Genomic DNA, 18,117 nt, shown 5'->3' with positions numbered 1-18,117 from the left:
TTTCCTTCTCATTTAGGTCACCACAGAGCATTGAATAGAGTTCCCTGTGCTATACAGCAGGTTCTCATTAGTTATCTGTTTTATACATAGTATCAGTAGTGTACACATGTCAATCCCAATCTCCCAATTCATCCCACCGCCCCCCTTTCCCCCTTGGTATCCAAACATATGTCTGTGTCTCTATTTCTGCTTTGTAAATAAGATCCTCTATACCAATTTTTTCAGATTCCACATATATGTGTTGATATACGATATTTGCTTTTCTCTTTCTGACTTACTTCACTCTATGACAGTCTCTAGGTCCATCCATGTCTTTACAAATGACCCAATTTTGTTCCTTTTTATGGCTGAGTAATATTCTATTATATATATGTATCACATCTTCTTTATCCATTCCTCTGTTGATGGACATTTAGGTTGTTTCCGTGTCCTGGCTGTTGTAAACAGTGCTGCAGTGAACATTGAGGTGCATGTGTCCTTTTGAATTATGGTTTTCGTTGGGTATATGCCCAGTAGTGGGATTGCTGGGTCACATGGTAGTTCTATTCTTAGTTTTTTAAGGAACCTCCATACTGTTCTCCATAGTGGCTGTATCAATTTACATTCCCACCAACAATGCATGAGGGTTCCCTTTTCTCCACACCCTCTCCAGCGTGAGGTGATACCTCATTGTAGGTCTGATTTTGCATTTCGCTAATAATTCGTGATATTGAGCAACTTCTCATGTGTTTGTTGGCCGTCTGTATGTCTTCTTTGGAGAAATGTCTGTTTAGGCCTTCCGCCCATTTTTTTATTGGGTTGTTTGTTTTTTTTGATATTTAGCTGCATGAGCTGTTTGTATATTTTGGAGATTAATCCTTTGTCAGTTGCTTCAGGTGCAAATATTTTCTCCCATTCTGAGTGTTGTCTTTTCGTCTTGTTTATGGTTTCCTTTGCTGTGCAAAACATTTTAAGTTTAATGAGGTCCCATTTGTTTATTTCTGTTTTTATTCTCATTACTCTAGGAGGTGGGTCAAAAAAGATCTCGCTGTGATATATGTCAAAGAGTATTCTGCTTATGTTTTCCTCTAAGAGGTTTATAGTGTGTGGCCTTACATTTAGGTCTTTAATCCATTTTGAATTTATTTTTGTGTATGGTGTTAGGGAGTGTTCTAATTTCATTCTTTTACATGTAGCTGTCCAGTTTTCCCAGCACCACTTATCGAAGAGGCTGTCTTTGCTCCATTGCATATTCTGGCCTCCTTTGTCATAGATTAGGTGACCATAGGTGTGTGGGTTTATCTCTGGGCTTTCTATCCTGTTCCATTGATCTATATTTTTGTTTTTGTGCCAGTACCGTACTATCTTCATTACTCTAGCTTTGTAGTATAGTATGAAGTCAGGGAGCCTGATTCTTCCAGCTCCATTTTTGTTCTCAAGATTGCTTTTGCTATTCGAGGTCTTTTGTGTTTCCATGCGAATTGTAAAATTTTTTGTTCTAATTGTGTGAAAAATGCCAGTGGTAATTTGATAGGGATTGCATTGAATGTGTAGATTGCTTTGGGTAGTATAGTCATTTTCACAATATTGATTCTTCCAATCCAAGAACATGGTATATCTCTCCATCCGTTTGTGTCATCTTTGATTTCTTTCATCAGTATCTTATAGTTTTCTGTGTACAGGTCTTTTGCCTTGTTAGATAGGTTTATTCCTAGGTATTTTATTCTTTTTGTTGCAGTGGTAAATGGGATTGTTTCCTTAATTTCTTTTTCTCATCTTTCATTGTTAGTGTATAGGAATGCAAGAGGTTTCCGTATATTAATTTTGTATCCTGCAACTTTACTAAATTCATTGATTAGCTCTAGTAGTTTTCTGGTGGCATCTTTAGGATTTTCTATGTATAGTATCATGTGATCTGCAAACAGTGACACTTTTACTTCTTTTCCAATTTGGATTCCTTTTATTTCTTTTTCTTCTCTGATTGCCGTGGCTAGGACTTCCAAAGCTATGTTAAATATTAGTGGCAAGCATGGGCACCCTTGTCTTGTTCCCTGTTTTAGAGGAAATGCTTTCAGTTTTTCCCTGTTGAGAATAATGTTTGCTATGGGTTTGTAATATATGGCCTTTATTATGTTGAGGTAGGTTCCCTCTATGTCCACTTTCTGGAGAGGTTTTTTATCATAAATGGGTGATGAATTTTGTTGAAAGCTTTTTCTGCATGATCGTATGGTTTTTATTCTTCAACTTGTTAATATGGTGTATCACATTGATTGATTTGCGTATATTGAAGAATCCGTGCATCCCTGGGGTAAATCCCACTTGATCATGGTGTATGATCTTTTTAATGTGTCGTTGGATTCTGTTTGCTAGTATTTTGTTGAGGATTTTTGCGTCTATGTTCATCAGTGATATTGGCCTGTAATTTTCTTTTTTTGTGATATCTTTTTCTGGTTTTGGTATCAGGGTGATGGTGGCCTCGTAGAATGAGTTTGGGAATGTTCCTCCCTTTGTAATTTTTTGGAAGAGTTTGAGAAGGATCTGTTTTAGCTCTTCTCTAAATATTTGATAGAATTCACCTGTGAAGCCATCTGGTCCTGGACTTTTTTGCTTGTTGGAAAATTTTTAATCACAGTTTGAATTTCGTTACTTGTGGTTGGTCTGTTCATATTTTCTAATTCTTCCTGGTTCAGTCTTGGAAGGTTGTACTTTTCTAAGAATTTGTCAATTTCTTCCAGGTTGTCCATTTTATTGGCATATAGTTGCTTGTAGTAGTCTCATGATCCTTTGTATTTCTGCGGTGTCAGTTATAACCTCTCCTTTTTCATTTCTAATTTTATTGATCTGAGTCCTCTCCCTTTTTTTCTTGATGAGTCTGGCTAAAGGTTTATCAATTTCGTTTATCTTCTCAGAGAACCAGCTTTTAGTTTTATTGATCTTTGCTAGTATTTTATTCGTTTCTCTTTCATTTATTTCTGCTCTGATCTTTATGATTTCTTTCCTTCTACTGACTTTGGGTTTTGTTTGTTCTTCTTTCTCTGGTTCCTTTAGGTGTAAGATTAGATTGTTTATTTGAGATTTTTCTTGTTTCTTGAGGTGAGATTGAATTACTATAAACTTCCCTCTTAGAACTGCTTTTGCTGCATCCCATAGGTTTTGGGTCATCGAGTTTTCATTGTCATTTGTTTCTAGGTAGTTTTTTTATTTCTTCGTTGATTTCTTCAGTGATCTCTTGGTTATTTAGTAGCATATTGTTTAGCCTCCATGTGTTTGTGTTTTTTACAGTTTTTTTCCTGTAATTGATTTCTAATTTCATAACGTTGTGGTCAGAAAAGATGCTTGATACGATTTCAGTTTTCTTAAATTTACCAAGGCTTGGTTTGTGACCCAAGATGTGATCTATCCTGGAGAATGTTCTGTGTGCACTTGAGAAGAAAGCGTATTCTGCTGCTTTTGGATGGAATGTCCTATAGATATTGATTAAGTCTATTGGTCTAATGTGTCGTTTAAGGCTTGTGTTTCCTTATTAATTTTTTGTCTGGATGATCTATACGTTGGTGTAAGTGGGGTGTTAAAGTCCGCCACTATTACTGTGTTACTGTCAATTTCCCCTTTTATGGCTGTTAGCATTTGCCTTATGTACTGAGGTGCTCCTCTGTTGGGTGTATAAATGTTTACAATTGTTATATCTTCTTGGATTGATCCCTTGATCATTATGTAGTGTCCTTCCTTGTGTTTTGTGGGTTTTGCCTATTTTTTTTTTTTTTTTTTTGCGGTACGTGGGCCTCTCACTGTTGTGGCCTCTCCCGTTGCGGAGCACAGGCTCCGGATGCACAGGCTCAGCGGCCATGGCTCACGGGCCCAGCTGCTCCGCGGCATATGGGATCCTCCCGGACCGGGGCACGAACCCGTATCCCCTGCATCGGCAGGCGGACTCTCAACCACTGCGCCACCAGGGAGGCCCTTGCCTATTTTTTAATTGAATTGTTTTCATTTTATTAAATTTAGAGTTCTTTATATATTCTAAACACAAGTTCTTTCTCAGATGTATGTTTTAAAATATTTTCTCCCAGCCTGTGGCTTCCCTTTTTATTTTCTTAATAGTGTCTTTGCAGAGCAAATATTTTTAAAGTTTTAATTATTAAATGCTTATTATTTAATATATTTTTTTAGTTCACCTGTTTTTTTTTTAATTGTATCAAGAAACCTTTACCAAACCCTAAGATTTGGGGTTAGAAACCCTAAAGGGTCTCTAAGATTTTCTCCTCTCTTTTCCTCCAGAAGTATTATAGTTTTAATGCTTATATTTAGGTGTACGACACATTCTGAGTTACTACTTTTTGTGTATGATATAAGGGTCTCTTTTTTTTTGCACTATTTATTGCAAAGATTGCTTTTCCATATTTTCAGGATGTTGATTATGGTTGAACTGTCTAATGACTGGACAGACAGCATCCATGGATGATTAGATTCTTGTTCATTGAAGTAATTTTTAATAATTGATCAGGCACTGAAAACACTTAAGACGTAGTTTATCCTTTTACATCTATATATCAACAAATACAAAATGAAAACCTTTTCTTGAGGGGGGCCTTAAGTTTTTAGGGAGCTGTGACTCTTAATATTATCAAAACTCAAATGTATAGAATTTTCTTTCCTATTTTCTACTTCTTGGTTTGAAGAAAATTAACATTAGCCTTTGTAAAGATTTTTACAAAGCAGCACCCACTTTGGAGAGCGCAGCGTGTTCTGCGTGAGACAACAAGAGCTTGAATGGACTGTTTATGCTGTAAAACCTGTGATTCTTGGTGAACCTGGGGTACACCTGCCAGAGAACAGTCGCTGCTTTGCACTGATCAGCTTCGGGCCTGAAAGAATCCTCTTCTCTCGTAACAGCACTGCCTCTGCAGGCTTCTAAGTAAGGCTGTTTCTTCTTCATGTACCACTTGGCTCAGCATGGTGCCCCCTCAGTGCTGCTTCCAGACCGTTCCCCTCACAGCTTCCCTAAGACCCCCCAGCTTTGAGTCTTACGACCTCATCCCTCTCGTTTCTCAGCAGCTCCGGATCCAGGCGTCCTGCTGCTCTTTCCAGTAGCACCCCTGCTGAAATTCCTGGGCACTTGGATATGGTCCTTCAGACCCTTGCCTGTCAACTCCTTGACTCATCTCCTTTGGCCTCATCCTCTACCCAGTTTCAGCCACTCATTCTTGAGGTCATACCCCATGGCTTATCATCACCAGTAATCTGCTACCCTCCGTGGTCGCGGTTTGCTCTCTCCCGCCGTCTGACCACCGCCTCCTGTCTTGCCATCTCACCCTCTCTGGCCGCCCATCTCCAGCCATCCTTCAGCTCTCGGGGGCCGCTGGGGTCTCAACACTGTCCTTCACCTTCCCCCCTTTCTTGCCTCTTATTCAGCCGACATCCCGCGGTCAGTCATAATCACTCCCTGTGAACATCTTCAGCGCCTCTGCCCCCTTTTTTATTTCTTTGTACTTTTTTAGCTAAACCACAACTTGGTTCAATCTTATATCCCACCAGTTCTGTGTCTCACCTATGCGGCTGAACCGAGCTGGAGAAGACACAGCCGTGCTGGTGCGTCTCATTTTACATTTCCCGGTGTGAACCCCTGGTCATCTGGTACTTCCCCAGCCCTCTCACTACCCCTCTTCCGGGTGACCGTCTCCCACTGTCCTTTCTGCAGACCTTCAGCACCGCTTCCCCACTCTCTCCTCTGATTACCTTCCAAGGTAAGGGACCGCCTATTTCTGAGAAAGTTGAAACACATACAAGAGAATCTCTGTTGACTCCCTGACTACGTTTGCCCCCGCCGGCATCAGTGTGGCCACCTCACTGCCCGTTATCGCCTTCGAGCTGTGCTGGGGGCAGTCCTGTCGTAAAGGCAGCGGCTGCACGTTGTCTGTTGGGTCCCTTTGCCTCTCACCTACTCAAGATCTTTGCTTTACGAGTTCTCCCCTCTTGGCTGCACCCACGGCTTCCCCTGCTCTGCAGGGTTGTATCCCCTAGCAGGGAAGCAGGCTTATTTGTCTTTAAACAGACTTCTCAGGATCCCACTCCTGTCAGTCACTGCTCCCGTTCTCCTGCCTGTGCAGCATCTGTCTCAGAGTTCTCCTCTCCACCCCACCCCCCTTAAACCCACTTCCGTCAGGGTTTCCCCACCGTCATGTTAGAACTGCACTTGTTGCTGGTGCTAATGCCTGTTCTCAGTCCTCGTCTGGACTGGCAGCAGTGTCCAAAGGACAGATGCTCATCTGCTTATTACTTCCTTCTGACACTTACTAAGATTTGGCCTCCGGGATACTGTGACCTTCCAGGTTTCTCTCCTGTCTCACTGGATGATCTGCATTTCCTGTGCTGGTTTCCCTCTCCTGCGCTCCCTCCTAAGGACGCAGAGCTTAAGGACTCAGGCCTGGCCCCTCTTATCTTTTGTTTGCATTCACCCCCTCGATGATTTCGTCTAGTCTCATAGCCTTAAATAGCATCCCTATCCTAATGATGCTCAGATTTTTATCTCCAGCGTGAACCTCTCCTCTGACATCCAGACTTGTCTGATTGTCTACTTAGCATCTCCAGTTGGGTCTAAAAGACATCTCAGGGTCGTCGTGTCTAGAACTAAACCCTGTCTTCCTCTCAGACCCACTCAGTCAAAGTCTTCTCATTTCAGTTGTTGGCATTTCTGGCCTTGAGCTGCTCAGACCTTGAAACCTCTCTTTCTTTTCCCCACATCCTGCATCCAACCCATCAGGAAGTACTGAAGGCTACACTTATAAAATATAGCTAAATCCAGCCTTTAGATCTAACTTCCAGATTACAGAGACATACAGAGGACAGAGCAATAGGTTAAACTGAGTCACAAGGAAAGGATCAGGAAAATCCAGAAGGTGGGATATTTCACAGGACAGTTGACCTGGTCTCTTCAGCAAGTGAATGTCAAGAGAAGAAAGGAACAGGGTGGACTGTTCTAGATCAAAGAGTCCAGAGAGAAAGACACTGACCAAAAGCATCACATGGTTCTTCTGGAAGACCTGCCGTGTGCAGCGCGTGGATGCCCCGGAGGACGTCATGCTACGCGAGAAAGCCAGTCCCGCAGGGGCGGACTGCACCACTCCACTTCTGGGAGGTGGCTGAAGTGGTCAGACTCACGGAAGCAGAGTGAAGTGGTGGCTGCCAGGGGCTGGGGTTTGGGGGAAACGGGGAGTTGCTATTCAACAGGTATAAAGTTTCAGGTGCATGAGATGCATAAGCCCTTAAGGCCTGCTGTGCAGCACTGTGCGGTGGTTAATGGCCCTGTACTCTGATCTTGAGTGTCTCTTGAGAGGGCAGAGCTCATGTTAAGTGTTGTTACCACAGTTTCAAAAACAAAAACAAAAACAAATGCAATGCATGAAGCTTGGATCTTGTTTGAACAGAGACATTTCAAGGATGTAATGGAGGAAATTTGAATATAGATTGCGTATTAGGTGGTATTCTGGGAGTGTTTCTTCATTATGTTAGCTGTAGTATCAGAACCGTGGTTAGTAAGGCACAGGAAAGTGCCGTACTTATTACAGATGTATAGTGGAATTTTTAGGAGTAAAAACGTTTTATGATAAAAATTATTACCTTTACGGCTACCATATTGGTCTGGCTGCCGTCATCTCTTGCCCATATCATGTTGGTAACTTCCTGACTAGTGTCGGTGTTTCTGTAGTTGCGTGCCCCAGAGTCTCATGTGAACCCAGCAGCCACAGTGAGGTTTTCTGCTTAGAGCCCTGCACTGGTGCCCCATTTCACTCAGGGTAAAAGCCAAAGGGCTCACAGTGATGTATCAGAGCCCAAGTGACCTGAGCCCCTGGTACCACTCGGACCTCATTCCTTTTTTTTTTTTTTAACATCTTTATTGGAATATAATTGCTTTACAATGGTGTGTTAGTTTCTGCTTTATAACACAGTGAATCAGTTATACACATACACATGTTCCTATATCTCTTCCCTCTTGAACTCTGACCTCATTTGCTGGCGTTCTTTCCCGCAGCGGCGCCCTGCTTGTCCTCGCACGTCTCCTGTTGGGGGCATTGTGCGCGGCCCGTCCCTCTGCCTCGGATGTTTATCAGTCAGACATCCACATGCCGCTCTTCCTCACCAGCTGCTGGTCCCCACTGAGAGCTGGCCGTTTCCCCACCTAGCCCGCCCTGACCACCTGTTGAGTATCGCCGCCGCCCTTACCTTCCAGAGCCCTTGTCCTGCTCTAGAGTAGGTGTTCTGTAAATGTTAGCTAAATGAATGAATATGGAATTATGAACTTGGAAATGAAAAGAAGGCAACTTTTATCTCCTTTTATCCTCTATCTCCAAGAAGAGTTCACCACTCTGTCTTTTTCCATCACCAGTTTCCCTGGTACCAACTCGATGTTCTGACACCAGCTTCCCGAGGTAGCTCACACCCCACAAGTTAAGGTCACAGTCCTTTGATTCTGACACTCGGGGCAGACTCGGCAGTTAAGGCCCCAGTCCCACAAGACTGTCCCCACTGCAGACGCCAGGTGGATACGGGTGGGGTCCTTGGGGCACCCACGCTTCTGCCCGGCCAACTGCAAATGCAGGAGTTCCCATGAACCCCCTCAGGTTTGATATGTGCGAGAATGACACAAAACTCAGGGAAGCTCTATACTTACGATTACATTTTTAGTGTACAGGATCCAACTCAGGAACAGCCAAACGAAGGAGGTGCACAGGGACGTGTGGGGTAGAGGCAGCACAGAACTCTGGGACCCTGCAAGCCCACTGCCTTCCCAGCACAGTGATGTGCTCACCCGCCCCGAAGTTCTGAACCCTGTTGTTTAGGGTTTTATTGGGGGGTTTCACTAAAGAGACATGAGTGAAGTCGTTAGCCATGTGTTTGAACTCCACCGCCAGTCCCTTCCTGGAGGTCAGGGGTAGGGCTGAAAGTTCCTCTGGGCCCAGCCCTCATCCTGAAGCTGTCTGCGGGTCCCGCAGTGAATCACCCTGTTAGCCTAAGCTCCGGTGTGGCTGGAAAGGGCTCATGATGAGTTATAAAAGACACCCCATCACTCAGGAAATTCTCAGGGTTTTAGGAGCTCAGCGCCAGGATCCAGGGACAGAGGGCAAATATATTTTTTATTCTGCCACAACTGCGTATTGATTGAAAGAGCAGGATCAGAAGTAGTAAGTTGTGCCTCTAAGTGCCATTAGGTTTTATTTTCAGAGTTCAAGAAAGAGGGAAAAAGAAAGTAGATGAAACCGAAAGAGATAAAATGAAGGTCAAGCCGCGGACAGTGGTGGAACGCCTTTTTTTATTTATGGGACCCGATTGCCTGCCCTTGGTTTAGAGCCTGTGCCTCTGCGCCTCTGTTGTTCTTTCTAACACAGCAGGGGCTAAAGCATAATTTGCTTTATTTTTGTTGTCACCAAGGATGCGAAATATAAATGTCATAGCCAACTCTTCAGTGTCCATTTAGTGGCAGGGGACCAACATGATTGTTCTGGGTGATGAAAAGATCATTAGAAAACAGACCTAAGAGGGATTTCCCTGGCGGTCCGGTGGTTAAGACTCCGAGCTTCCATTGCAGGGGGCACGGGTTTGATCCCTGGTCAGGGAACTAAGATCCCGCATGCTGCACAGCGTGGCCAAAAGAAAAAGGAAAACAGACCTAAGAATTATCATATCTATTTTAAAAACTGGTAACATTTGCTAATAAAAATGTCATATTAAGAAATTGAGTCAAAATACAGTGTTTGTTTCGGACCCCATCTTAATTTGGGGGACTTCAATAAGAATATTTTGGTACTTAAATAATTTAAGCAGTAGAAATAAAATTTAATGTTTTGGTTTCTGTGGAAGGAGTTGACTGCAGGATGACAGTGTATTCCTGGAATTATGTTACGGATTAAAATTAATGGGCTTTTCCTTTAGCTTAAGCTGTGACCGGTGCATAAGTTACAGCCGAATAGATGTGTTACTGGGAAAGTTGAGGAAGTGGCTTCGTATGTTTTGTGGCTCGTTTGTGTCATTTTCTTAACAGGAGTCAGGACATAGTAAGACGCTAAAGATGGTTTCTGGCTCATGAAGAACATTCCCAGTAAGATTATCCCTTGTCATTTACGTATCTGTGCAGAACTATAATCTGTTAATATTTTGGAGAAAATCACCTTTATGCTGTTTGATCCTAGCCTGAGAACGTTTATTAAGGGGTACTTAGAAAACATTGCTGAAATTGTAAACTACTTAGCAAAACAGAGTTATGGCTAGATGCCTGCATATTGAGTCAAGTTCATGACTAGGAAAAGTCGTATTGAATGGAAGAAGGCTGTGGACTTACTATTCTTTTTTTTGATTGAAGTATAGTTGATTTACAATGTTGTGTTAATTACTGCTGTACAGCAAAGTAATCCAGTTATACATATATATACATTCTTTTTAAAAAATATTCTTTTCCATTATGGTTCATTAGGCGATATTGAATATATTTCTCTGTGCTATACAGTAGGACCTTGTTGTTTATCCATTCTCTCTATTATAGATTACATCTGCCAAATCCCAACCTCCCACTCCATCCCTCCCCCAGCCCCCTCCCCCTTGGCAACCACCAGTCTGTTCTCTATGTCTGTGAGTCTGTTCTGTTTCATAGATAGGTTAACTTGTGTCATAGTTTAGATTTGGGGACTACTATTCTTGCTGTGTTCCGCCCAAGTAGCAGATTGGAAGCTTATTAAATAAAAGTGCCATCACCTTCCAAATGTATTTCAGTGCACAGGTATCAATGAGAACTGCTGTGTGTCAGACATGAAGTACTGGGCAGACAGTGGTGAATGAGACAGACACCTGCCCCTATTAACCATAGAACATCTTGAACGATGTGGGTCTTTGTTCTCTGTGACTAGACGGCTGAGCAGGAAGGAGAGAATTAGCCACAGGACCTTGGTGTTGTTTGCTAGGACCAGTTTCGTGTTGAACTCTGCTGATCTCTTGTAACAAAAGCAACAGTACCATCAACTCTGCCACTTAACGGTGTGATTGAACTTGGGGAAATTACTTAACTTCGGAGTCTGATATTGCTCAGCATAACATGGGGACAGTGATACCTTCCTGGCAGTGTCAATGTGAATGCAGAGTGCCTGGCTCCATGGTTGGCAGGTTACTGGTGCTGAGTACATGGTGGTAACGGCTGTCTTTTGTTGTCTTCCCGTCCAGCTCAGGCACATTCTGAGGTTTTGATGTGGTCATCTTTTAAGCAAGAAGCAAACCGTATCATAGTGATCGGTTTGAAATACTTTATTCAGATTTTTCTGAGTTCTTTGATTCATAAGAAGTGTTGCTGTAAGATGTAAATGAAGTATCCCATAATCTTGGAGTTCTTAGAGTATATAATTTTAGACATTTTAATTTTTTAAATAACGTTATTTTATTTTTTTTGGCTTCATTGGGTCTTCGTTGCTGGGCGCAGGCTTTCTCTAGTTGCGGCGAGCGGGGGGCTACTCTTCATTGCGGTGCACGGGCTTCTTATTGCGGTGGCTTCTCTTACTGTGGAGCACAGGCTGTAGGCGTGCAGGCTTCAGTAGTTGTGGCACGTGGGCTCAGTAGTTGTAGCTCACGGGTTGTAGAGCACAGGCTCAGTAGTTGTGATGCACAGGGTTGCTTAGTTGCTCTGCGGCATGTGGAATCTTCCTGGACCAGGGCTTGAACCCATGTCCCCTGCATTGGTAGGCAGATTCTTAACCACTGCACCACCAGGGAAGCCCTCTTCGACATTTTAAAGCATTCTTTTTTATAAGTTAAGGGGTTTCCTGTTGAATATAAGTATCTTTGATTTGTGTTTGCCACTTAGCTAGTAAGTTCAGTGCCTTTGGCTTTGGGTAATCATCACCCATTTAGCACCAGACTCACAGATTGCCCTACTTATGATTGTCCTTTTTGATTGGAAAGACTATTACTTGATTGGCAATGATTAAGATTTTTAGATTACAGCTTTTTTGATTATTAAAAATATGGAATATTTTCTACTTTCTGAACTATTTTTATAACAATTCTTTAATATTTCAGTAAAATTCACTTAAGTTGTTTTTCTTTGCATTATCTATTTTCACAAGAGGTTTTAAGCAAAGAGGACACTTTTGGGGGGTTCTCTGCCCAGTTTACAGGAGTCCTTTTCTCTGAAACCTGAAGTTGTGGGTGTCCTACTTGTGGCTCTCCGTCCTTTTGGTCACATACAATCGGACTAGGGATGAAAAACAGACTCTAGCTGTATTTGGAGTTTCCTGGGAATTTAGAATTGGGATTGAGGGATGGCTGGTCTTCAGAACTATCTTCTTGAACTGGCATGGTGAAGACTTGTAGCGTGTGTGCGGCTCTCTTCAGCGTTGTGTGGAGAAACAGAAAAAGTTGGTCTTCAGAGAGAAAATGAATAGCTGGGCAGAAGCAAAGGTGAAAGTCAGAAGGAGAGTACTGTCTGGATTCTTAACAGCTTTCCGGATCCTTATTTCAGTACTCAAGGAGGCCCAGCTATCTTTCTGTACCATAACATACCTCAGTGGTCTTCCACCAAGTTCCCTTTTTTTGCACAATTTTGCTCAAATTAGTTTCTCTGACTTAATAACAAAAGAACCTTGACTAAAGAAGCTAGATGAAGCGTAAAACAAAAATAGATGGGTATGAATATCTACATGCAGAAGGAGGAAGTTAGACCCTTTACGTACGCTATGCACATGGATCATAACTTCAATTTAAAACTAAAGCTGTGAGAATCTTAGAAGAAAACATAGAAGTAAATCCTCCTGACCTTGGATTAGGCAAAACCTTCTTAGATATAATACCAACAGCAAAAGATAGATAAATGGAACGTTATCAAAAATTAAAAACCATTGTGCTGCAAATTATGCCATCAAGAAAGTGAAAAGATAACTCACAGAATGTGAGAAATTATTTACACATCTTATATCTGATAAGGGGCTTTTACCCTGAATTCTAAAAACAAAAACAAAAAAAAACAAAAAAAAAACCCTCTCACAACTCAATAGTAAAAAGACAATTCCGTTGTTTAACAGGAAAGACTGAATAGACTTGTCTGTAGAGGATATACAGGTGGCCAATAAGCACATGAAAAGATGCTCAACGTTGTTAGTCATTAAGGAAATGCAAATCAAAACCACAGTGAGAGGGATTTCGCTGGTGGCGCAGTGGTTAAGAATCCGCCTGCCAACACGGGACACAGGTTCAAGCCCTGGTCTGGGAAGATCCCACATGCCATGGAGCAACTAAGCCCGTACACCACGACTGCTGAGCCCATGTGCCACAACTGCTGAAGCTTGCATGCCTAGAGCCCGTGCTCCGTGACAAGAGCAGCCACCACAATGAGAGGCCCACTCGCCGCAACTAGAGAAAGCTGGCGCGCAGCAACGAAGACCCAACACAGCCAAAAATTAAAAAAATAATAAAAATAAATTATTAAAAAACACAGTGAGATAATATAATACTTCACACCCACTAGGATGGGCATAACTTTTTAGAGAGATAATAACAAATGTTGACAGGCTGTGGAAAAATTGGAACTGACGTGTTGCTAGCAGGAATGTAAAATGGTACAGCTGCTTTGGAAAACAGTTTGTTCACACTTCATATGTTAAGCAGAGTTATTATGGGACAGAGCAATTCCACTCCTAGGCACATACCCACATGAAGCATGTATATCAGCTGATGAATAGATAAACAAAATGTAGTGTATCCATAAATGGAATGTTTTTGAGCCATAAAAAGGAATGAAGTGGTGACACGTCCTACAACATGGATGAACCTTAAAAGCATGCTGAGTGAAAGAAGCCAGACACAAAAGACCCCACACAGAGTATAATTTCATTTATATGAAATGTACAAAGTAGGCAAGCCCATGAAAACAGAAAGTAGATTAGTAATTTCTAGGGGCTGGAAAGAGAGGGCAATGGGAGTGACAGCCAGTGGATACAGGATTTCTTCGGGGAAGGTGGAAAGGTTCTGCAATTAGATTGTGCTGATGTGAATATGTACTAAACTCCATTGCAGTGTGTATTTCAGATGGGTGAGTTGTATGGTATGTGAACTATATCTCAATGTTGAAAACTTTAAGAGTAGAGAAATAGACAATAAAGTTAACACGTTAACTTGGATACAGGCTTCAAAAAGAATCCTAATAGATTTCTACAGAGAAAACTTCGCTATAACTTTTTTCGTAAACACTTACGCCTTGGGACTTCCCTGTTGGTGCAGTGGTTAAGAATCCACCTGCCAATGCAGGAGACGTGGGTTCAATCCCTGGCCCGGGAGGATCCCACATGCCGCAGAGCAACTAAGCCCGTGCACCATAATCACTGAGCCTATGCTCTAGAGCCCGCGAGCCACAACTGCTGAGCCTGTGAGCCACAACTACTGAAGCCCACACACCTAGATCCCGTGCTCTGCAACAAGAGAAGACAGTGCAACGAGAAGCCTGCGCACCGCAACAAAGAGTAGCCCGGCTCACTGCGACTAGAGAAAGCCCGCACGCAGCAATGAGGACCCAACACAGCCATTAATTAATTAATTAATTAATTAATCAAGCAAGCAATTAATTTAAAAAATTCTACAAAAAGTTCTTATGCCTAAATATGTATATTTTTCTTAATAATAAATTTTTAAAATTCTACATAGCAGGTTACTTTATTTAAAGATCATTTGACCAAACTTTAGTAGTGGTTGTATTTATCAGTCTGAGTGACAGTGTAAGTTGAAATGTAGATTTTTTTCCCCCTACCGTATTTCTCTTGTTGCCATTATGTTTTTTGAGTGAACGGAGATGGTTGTGTTATGGAAAGATCTTTGGACTTGGCACTTGCTGGAGCAGGACAGAGATGTTCAGTCTGTGGTCTTGAAACAAATAATTTAATTTTTTAGAGCATCGATTTCAGGAACTTTAAAGCGACTATCATGCCAGGATAAAAGCTTTTTTTTTTCCTTTCTAGTGTTTATAGAAGTTTTGGAGGTTTTCCTAAGAAAAATAAGCACAAGTATATTCAGCGTCTATCCTTGTTTCAGTTTGTCCACACCGGTGTTATCTTAGATTTAGGGCGTCTGCAAACAGAAATGGCATCCAACTTTGTCTAATGTCTAGTATTACATAAACAGGTTCTCTGTTTATATTATTTAAAGAAACTGAAATTTTTTTTTTTTTTTTTTTTTTTTTTTTAAATTTATTTATTTATTTAATTTTTGGCTGTGTTGGGTCTTCGTTTCTGTGCGAGGGCTTTCTCCAGTTGCGGCGAGTGGGGCCCACTCTTCATCGCGGTGCGCAGGCCTCTCACTGTCGCGGCCTCTCCTGTTGCGGAGCACAGGCTCCAGATGCGCAGGCTCAGTAGCTGTGGCTCACGGGCTTAGTTGCTCCGCAGCATGTGGGATCTTCCCAGACCAGGGCTCGAACCCGTGTCCCCTGCATTGGCAGGCAGATTCTTAACCACTGCGCCACCAGGGAAGCCCAAGAAACTGAAATTTTAATAACATTATTGGTGACCTTTGAAGTAGTAGGTGATGGAAGTCATTGAAATATTAACTGAAAAGCTTATTTTAACCTTCTTCCTAATATACGTCTTTTGCCTTTATAAAACTGTTGTCATTGATTTTGACTGTTTTTAGATATTAGCATGGTATCTACTAATTATGTTAATTCCAGATTAGTGTATAATTTGAAAAACATGTATTAATTGTATGTTATCACTTTTCACCTTTTAGCTTGCTTTTGATAAAATTATGTTTTTTAATGAGTGATAACAGTTGGTTTTAGAGATTTCTACTGTAATTGCATTCGATCTCATGTACATGTATTATTTTGTGGCTCATGTGTCAAATACCTTTTTTTGTTGCAGTTAAGTGATAATACAGGATGGGTTTCAATTGTGTGTGTGCCTGTATGTTTGGTTTTGTTTTAGCTGGAAAGCTACATGATATTAACATGCTAGCTTTTTCTTATTTGCAGAGATCCTGCATATTTTGATGAAAATTGGCTAAACAGAATTAAAACTGAAGTAGGAGATAATTGGAGGCTAAAGGTATTTTCTTTTTATTTTCCTATTTGTTAATTAATCTTTTACTTGGGTGTATATCATACTTGTTGACTTTTGCTCTGATGTGTCTAGTGAGCTTTAGAAACTTAGATAGCCTTTGGTGAAGTAATCTAGAATTGAAGATTGGGGTAACCTGGAATTGCTCACCAAGATATAGTCTGAGTCGGTAAAGCATAGTGACCGAGGGCTCAGGCTTCAGAGCCAGACTGGCTGTGTCCACATCCCAGCCCAGCCGCTCCCAGCCGCTGGGAAAGTCTTTAACCTTTCAGTGCCTAAGTTTTCCCGTTTGTAAAATGGGGATTGTGATAGGATCTACCTCACAGAGATAAACGAGTTCACACATACAATGTACTTAGGACAGTAATGTTAGTTGCTCGTGTTGTTATTGATCATTATTAACTGTGTCCAGAACACTCCGAGAACGGATTATTTTTATTTCCTTCCTAGTAGCCTTATTTTTCGCTATTCCTCCAGCATCTTCGATGGAAACCCACAGTGAGAAACACAGTTTACACTGCAGCCTCCCACCCGCCTAACTGCATGTTCCTGAGTAGTTGAATACGTTTTTAACCTTACTTAATGCAGTAATGTTTTTCGTTTAGTTTTTGAAATATAAATTGCAACCCATCTGTAAATTATTTTTTTAACTTTGTATCTTGAAACGATTATAGATTCACAGGGGTTGGGAAAAGAAACGTACAGAGAAGTTCCACATACCTTTCCGCTAGTTTCTCCAGGGCTAACATCTTGCATGACTGTAATGCAGTAGCAAACCTGGGGAACCGACGTGGATACTATCCACAGCGTGTTCACAGTTCAGTCGTTCTGCACACACCCTTCTGTGTGTTTGCGCGGCTCTGTGTGGCCCTGTCAGTGTGCAGACTCACATAACGGCCCTGCGGTGGCGATGCAGGCTGCCCCATCCCTGCCAGGTATCCCATCAACCACACCACCCTCGCCTGAACCCCTGGCCGCCGCTGACTTGTTCTCCATCTCTATAGTTTCCTTACACCACCTTGATCTGTGGTCATGACGGGCAGCTTGGAAAACTCTGGAGCCATCTATTTTTTATTTTTTATTTTTTTTTTGCAGTATGCGGGCCTCTCACTGTTGTGGCCTCTCCCGTTGAGGAGCACAGGCTCCGGACGCGCAGGCTCAGCGGCCATGTGGAGCCATTTATTTTTAATACACATTGGTAGGGACTCCGAAATGCAAGTGAGTGAGTGTGTGAAACCCCTGGACTTAAGATGAGCTAAGCTTGGTTTGTCTTTATATTTCCCCATAAAACACGTTTGAGGAAAATATTTATTCACTGACTAGATATTGGGTCTGCCAAAATCTAATTCCTCCTTTTCACTAAGCTAGAGTGAATGGATGCTGTTTAATTTCTAAATAACCTTTCAAGAATAGGCAATTAAAGTGATGGCTTTTTAACGTTATAACCTGTTTAAAGTCGTGCTGCTAAATCAGCTTATGTTTGCTGCTGCTTCACAAGAGGGAGTTGCGTATCCCACGCCCCTGCACACAGTGTGCGCATAAATCCACAGGGTCTACAGTGTCACCAGGGTGGCAAAGGCAGTAACAGAGAGAAAGCGAGATGTTTATTATACTCTTAATATTCTGAACTGAAAGTAACCATTCCGATTTGCATTCCTATTCTGTATATTTTACCCTATATTATGTTTCTTCAATTTTATTTCTTCAATTTTTAGATTGATTTTAAGATACCATTGATTAATGATAAGATTTGTAGCTTTTTTCAGTGGAGAATAAACTACCATTTTAAGTGAACACATTGATTTTTAAGACTTTCTAATTTAAAATGTTATAATACGAAAAATTGAACACCCTAGAACCAGAGAAAGTATATTACATATTTTCCATGTCTCCAAATTTTTAGGCATACAAAACATGTTAGTTTTATTTATGAGATTCTTTTCTTTTAATGTGAAGTTTTCAGTTTATTTTCTCCCTTAAAAATAAGTATGTCTTTGATTAACCACTGGATCCCCCTGCTGTGGAATCTTTTATTTGCTAGCTACCACTCCTACAGTCTTCTGTC

At 41.6% G+C, this 18,117-nt stretch overlaps 1 protein-coding gene across 1 annotated transcript in view; it reads left to right on the top strand.

The window, feature by feature from the left end:
* Positions 1-18,117, top strand: part of HOOK3 (hook microtubule tethering protein 3) — a 104,928-nt gene that overhangs the window by 13,568 nt on the left and 73,243 nt on the right. The window contains exon 3 of the mRNA XM_081220931.1: positions 15,968-16,040. Coding sequence (XP_081077057.1) covers positions 15,968-16,040 — 73 coding nt within the window. The remainder of the gene's footprint in view (positions 1-15,967; positions 16,041-18,117) is intronic.

Source organism: Mesoplodon bidens (assembly GCF_964165515.1).
Source record: "Mesoplodon bidens genome assembly, chromosome: 20".
Lineage (NCBI taxonomy): Eukaryota > Metazoa > Chordata > Mammalia > Artiodactyla > Ziphiidae > Mesoplodon > Mesoplodon bidens.
Note: the sequence above shows the minus strand (reverse complement) of the source record. Positions and strands in the feature narration are given on the sequence as shown.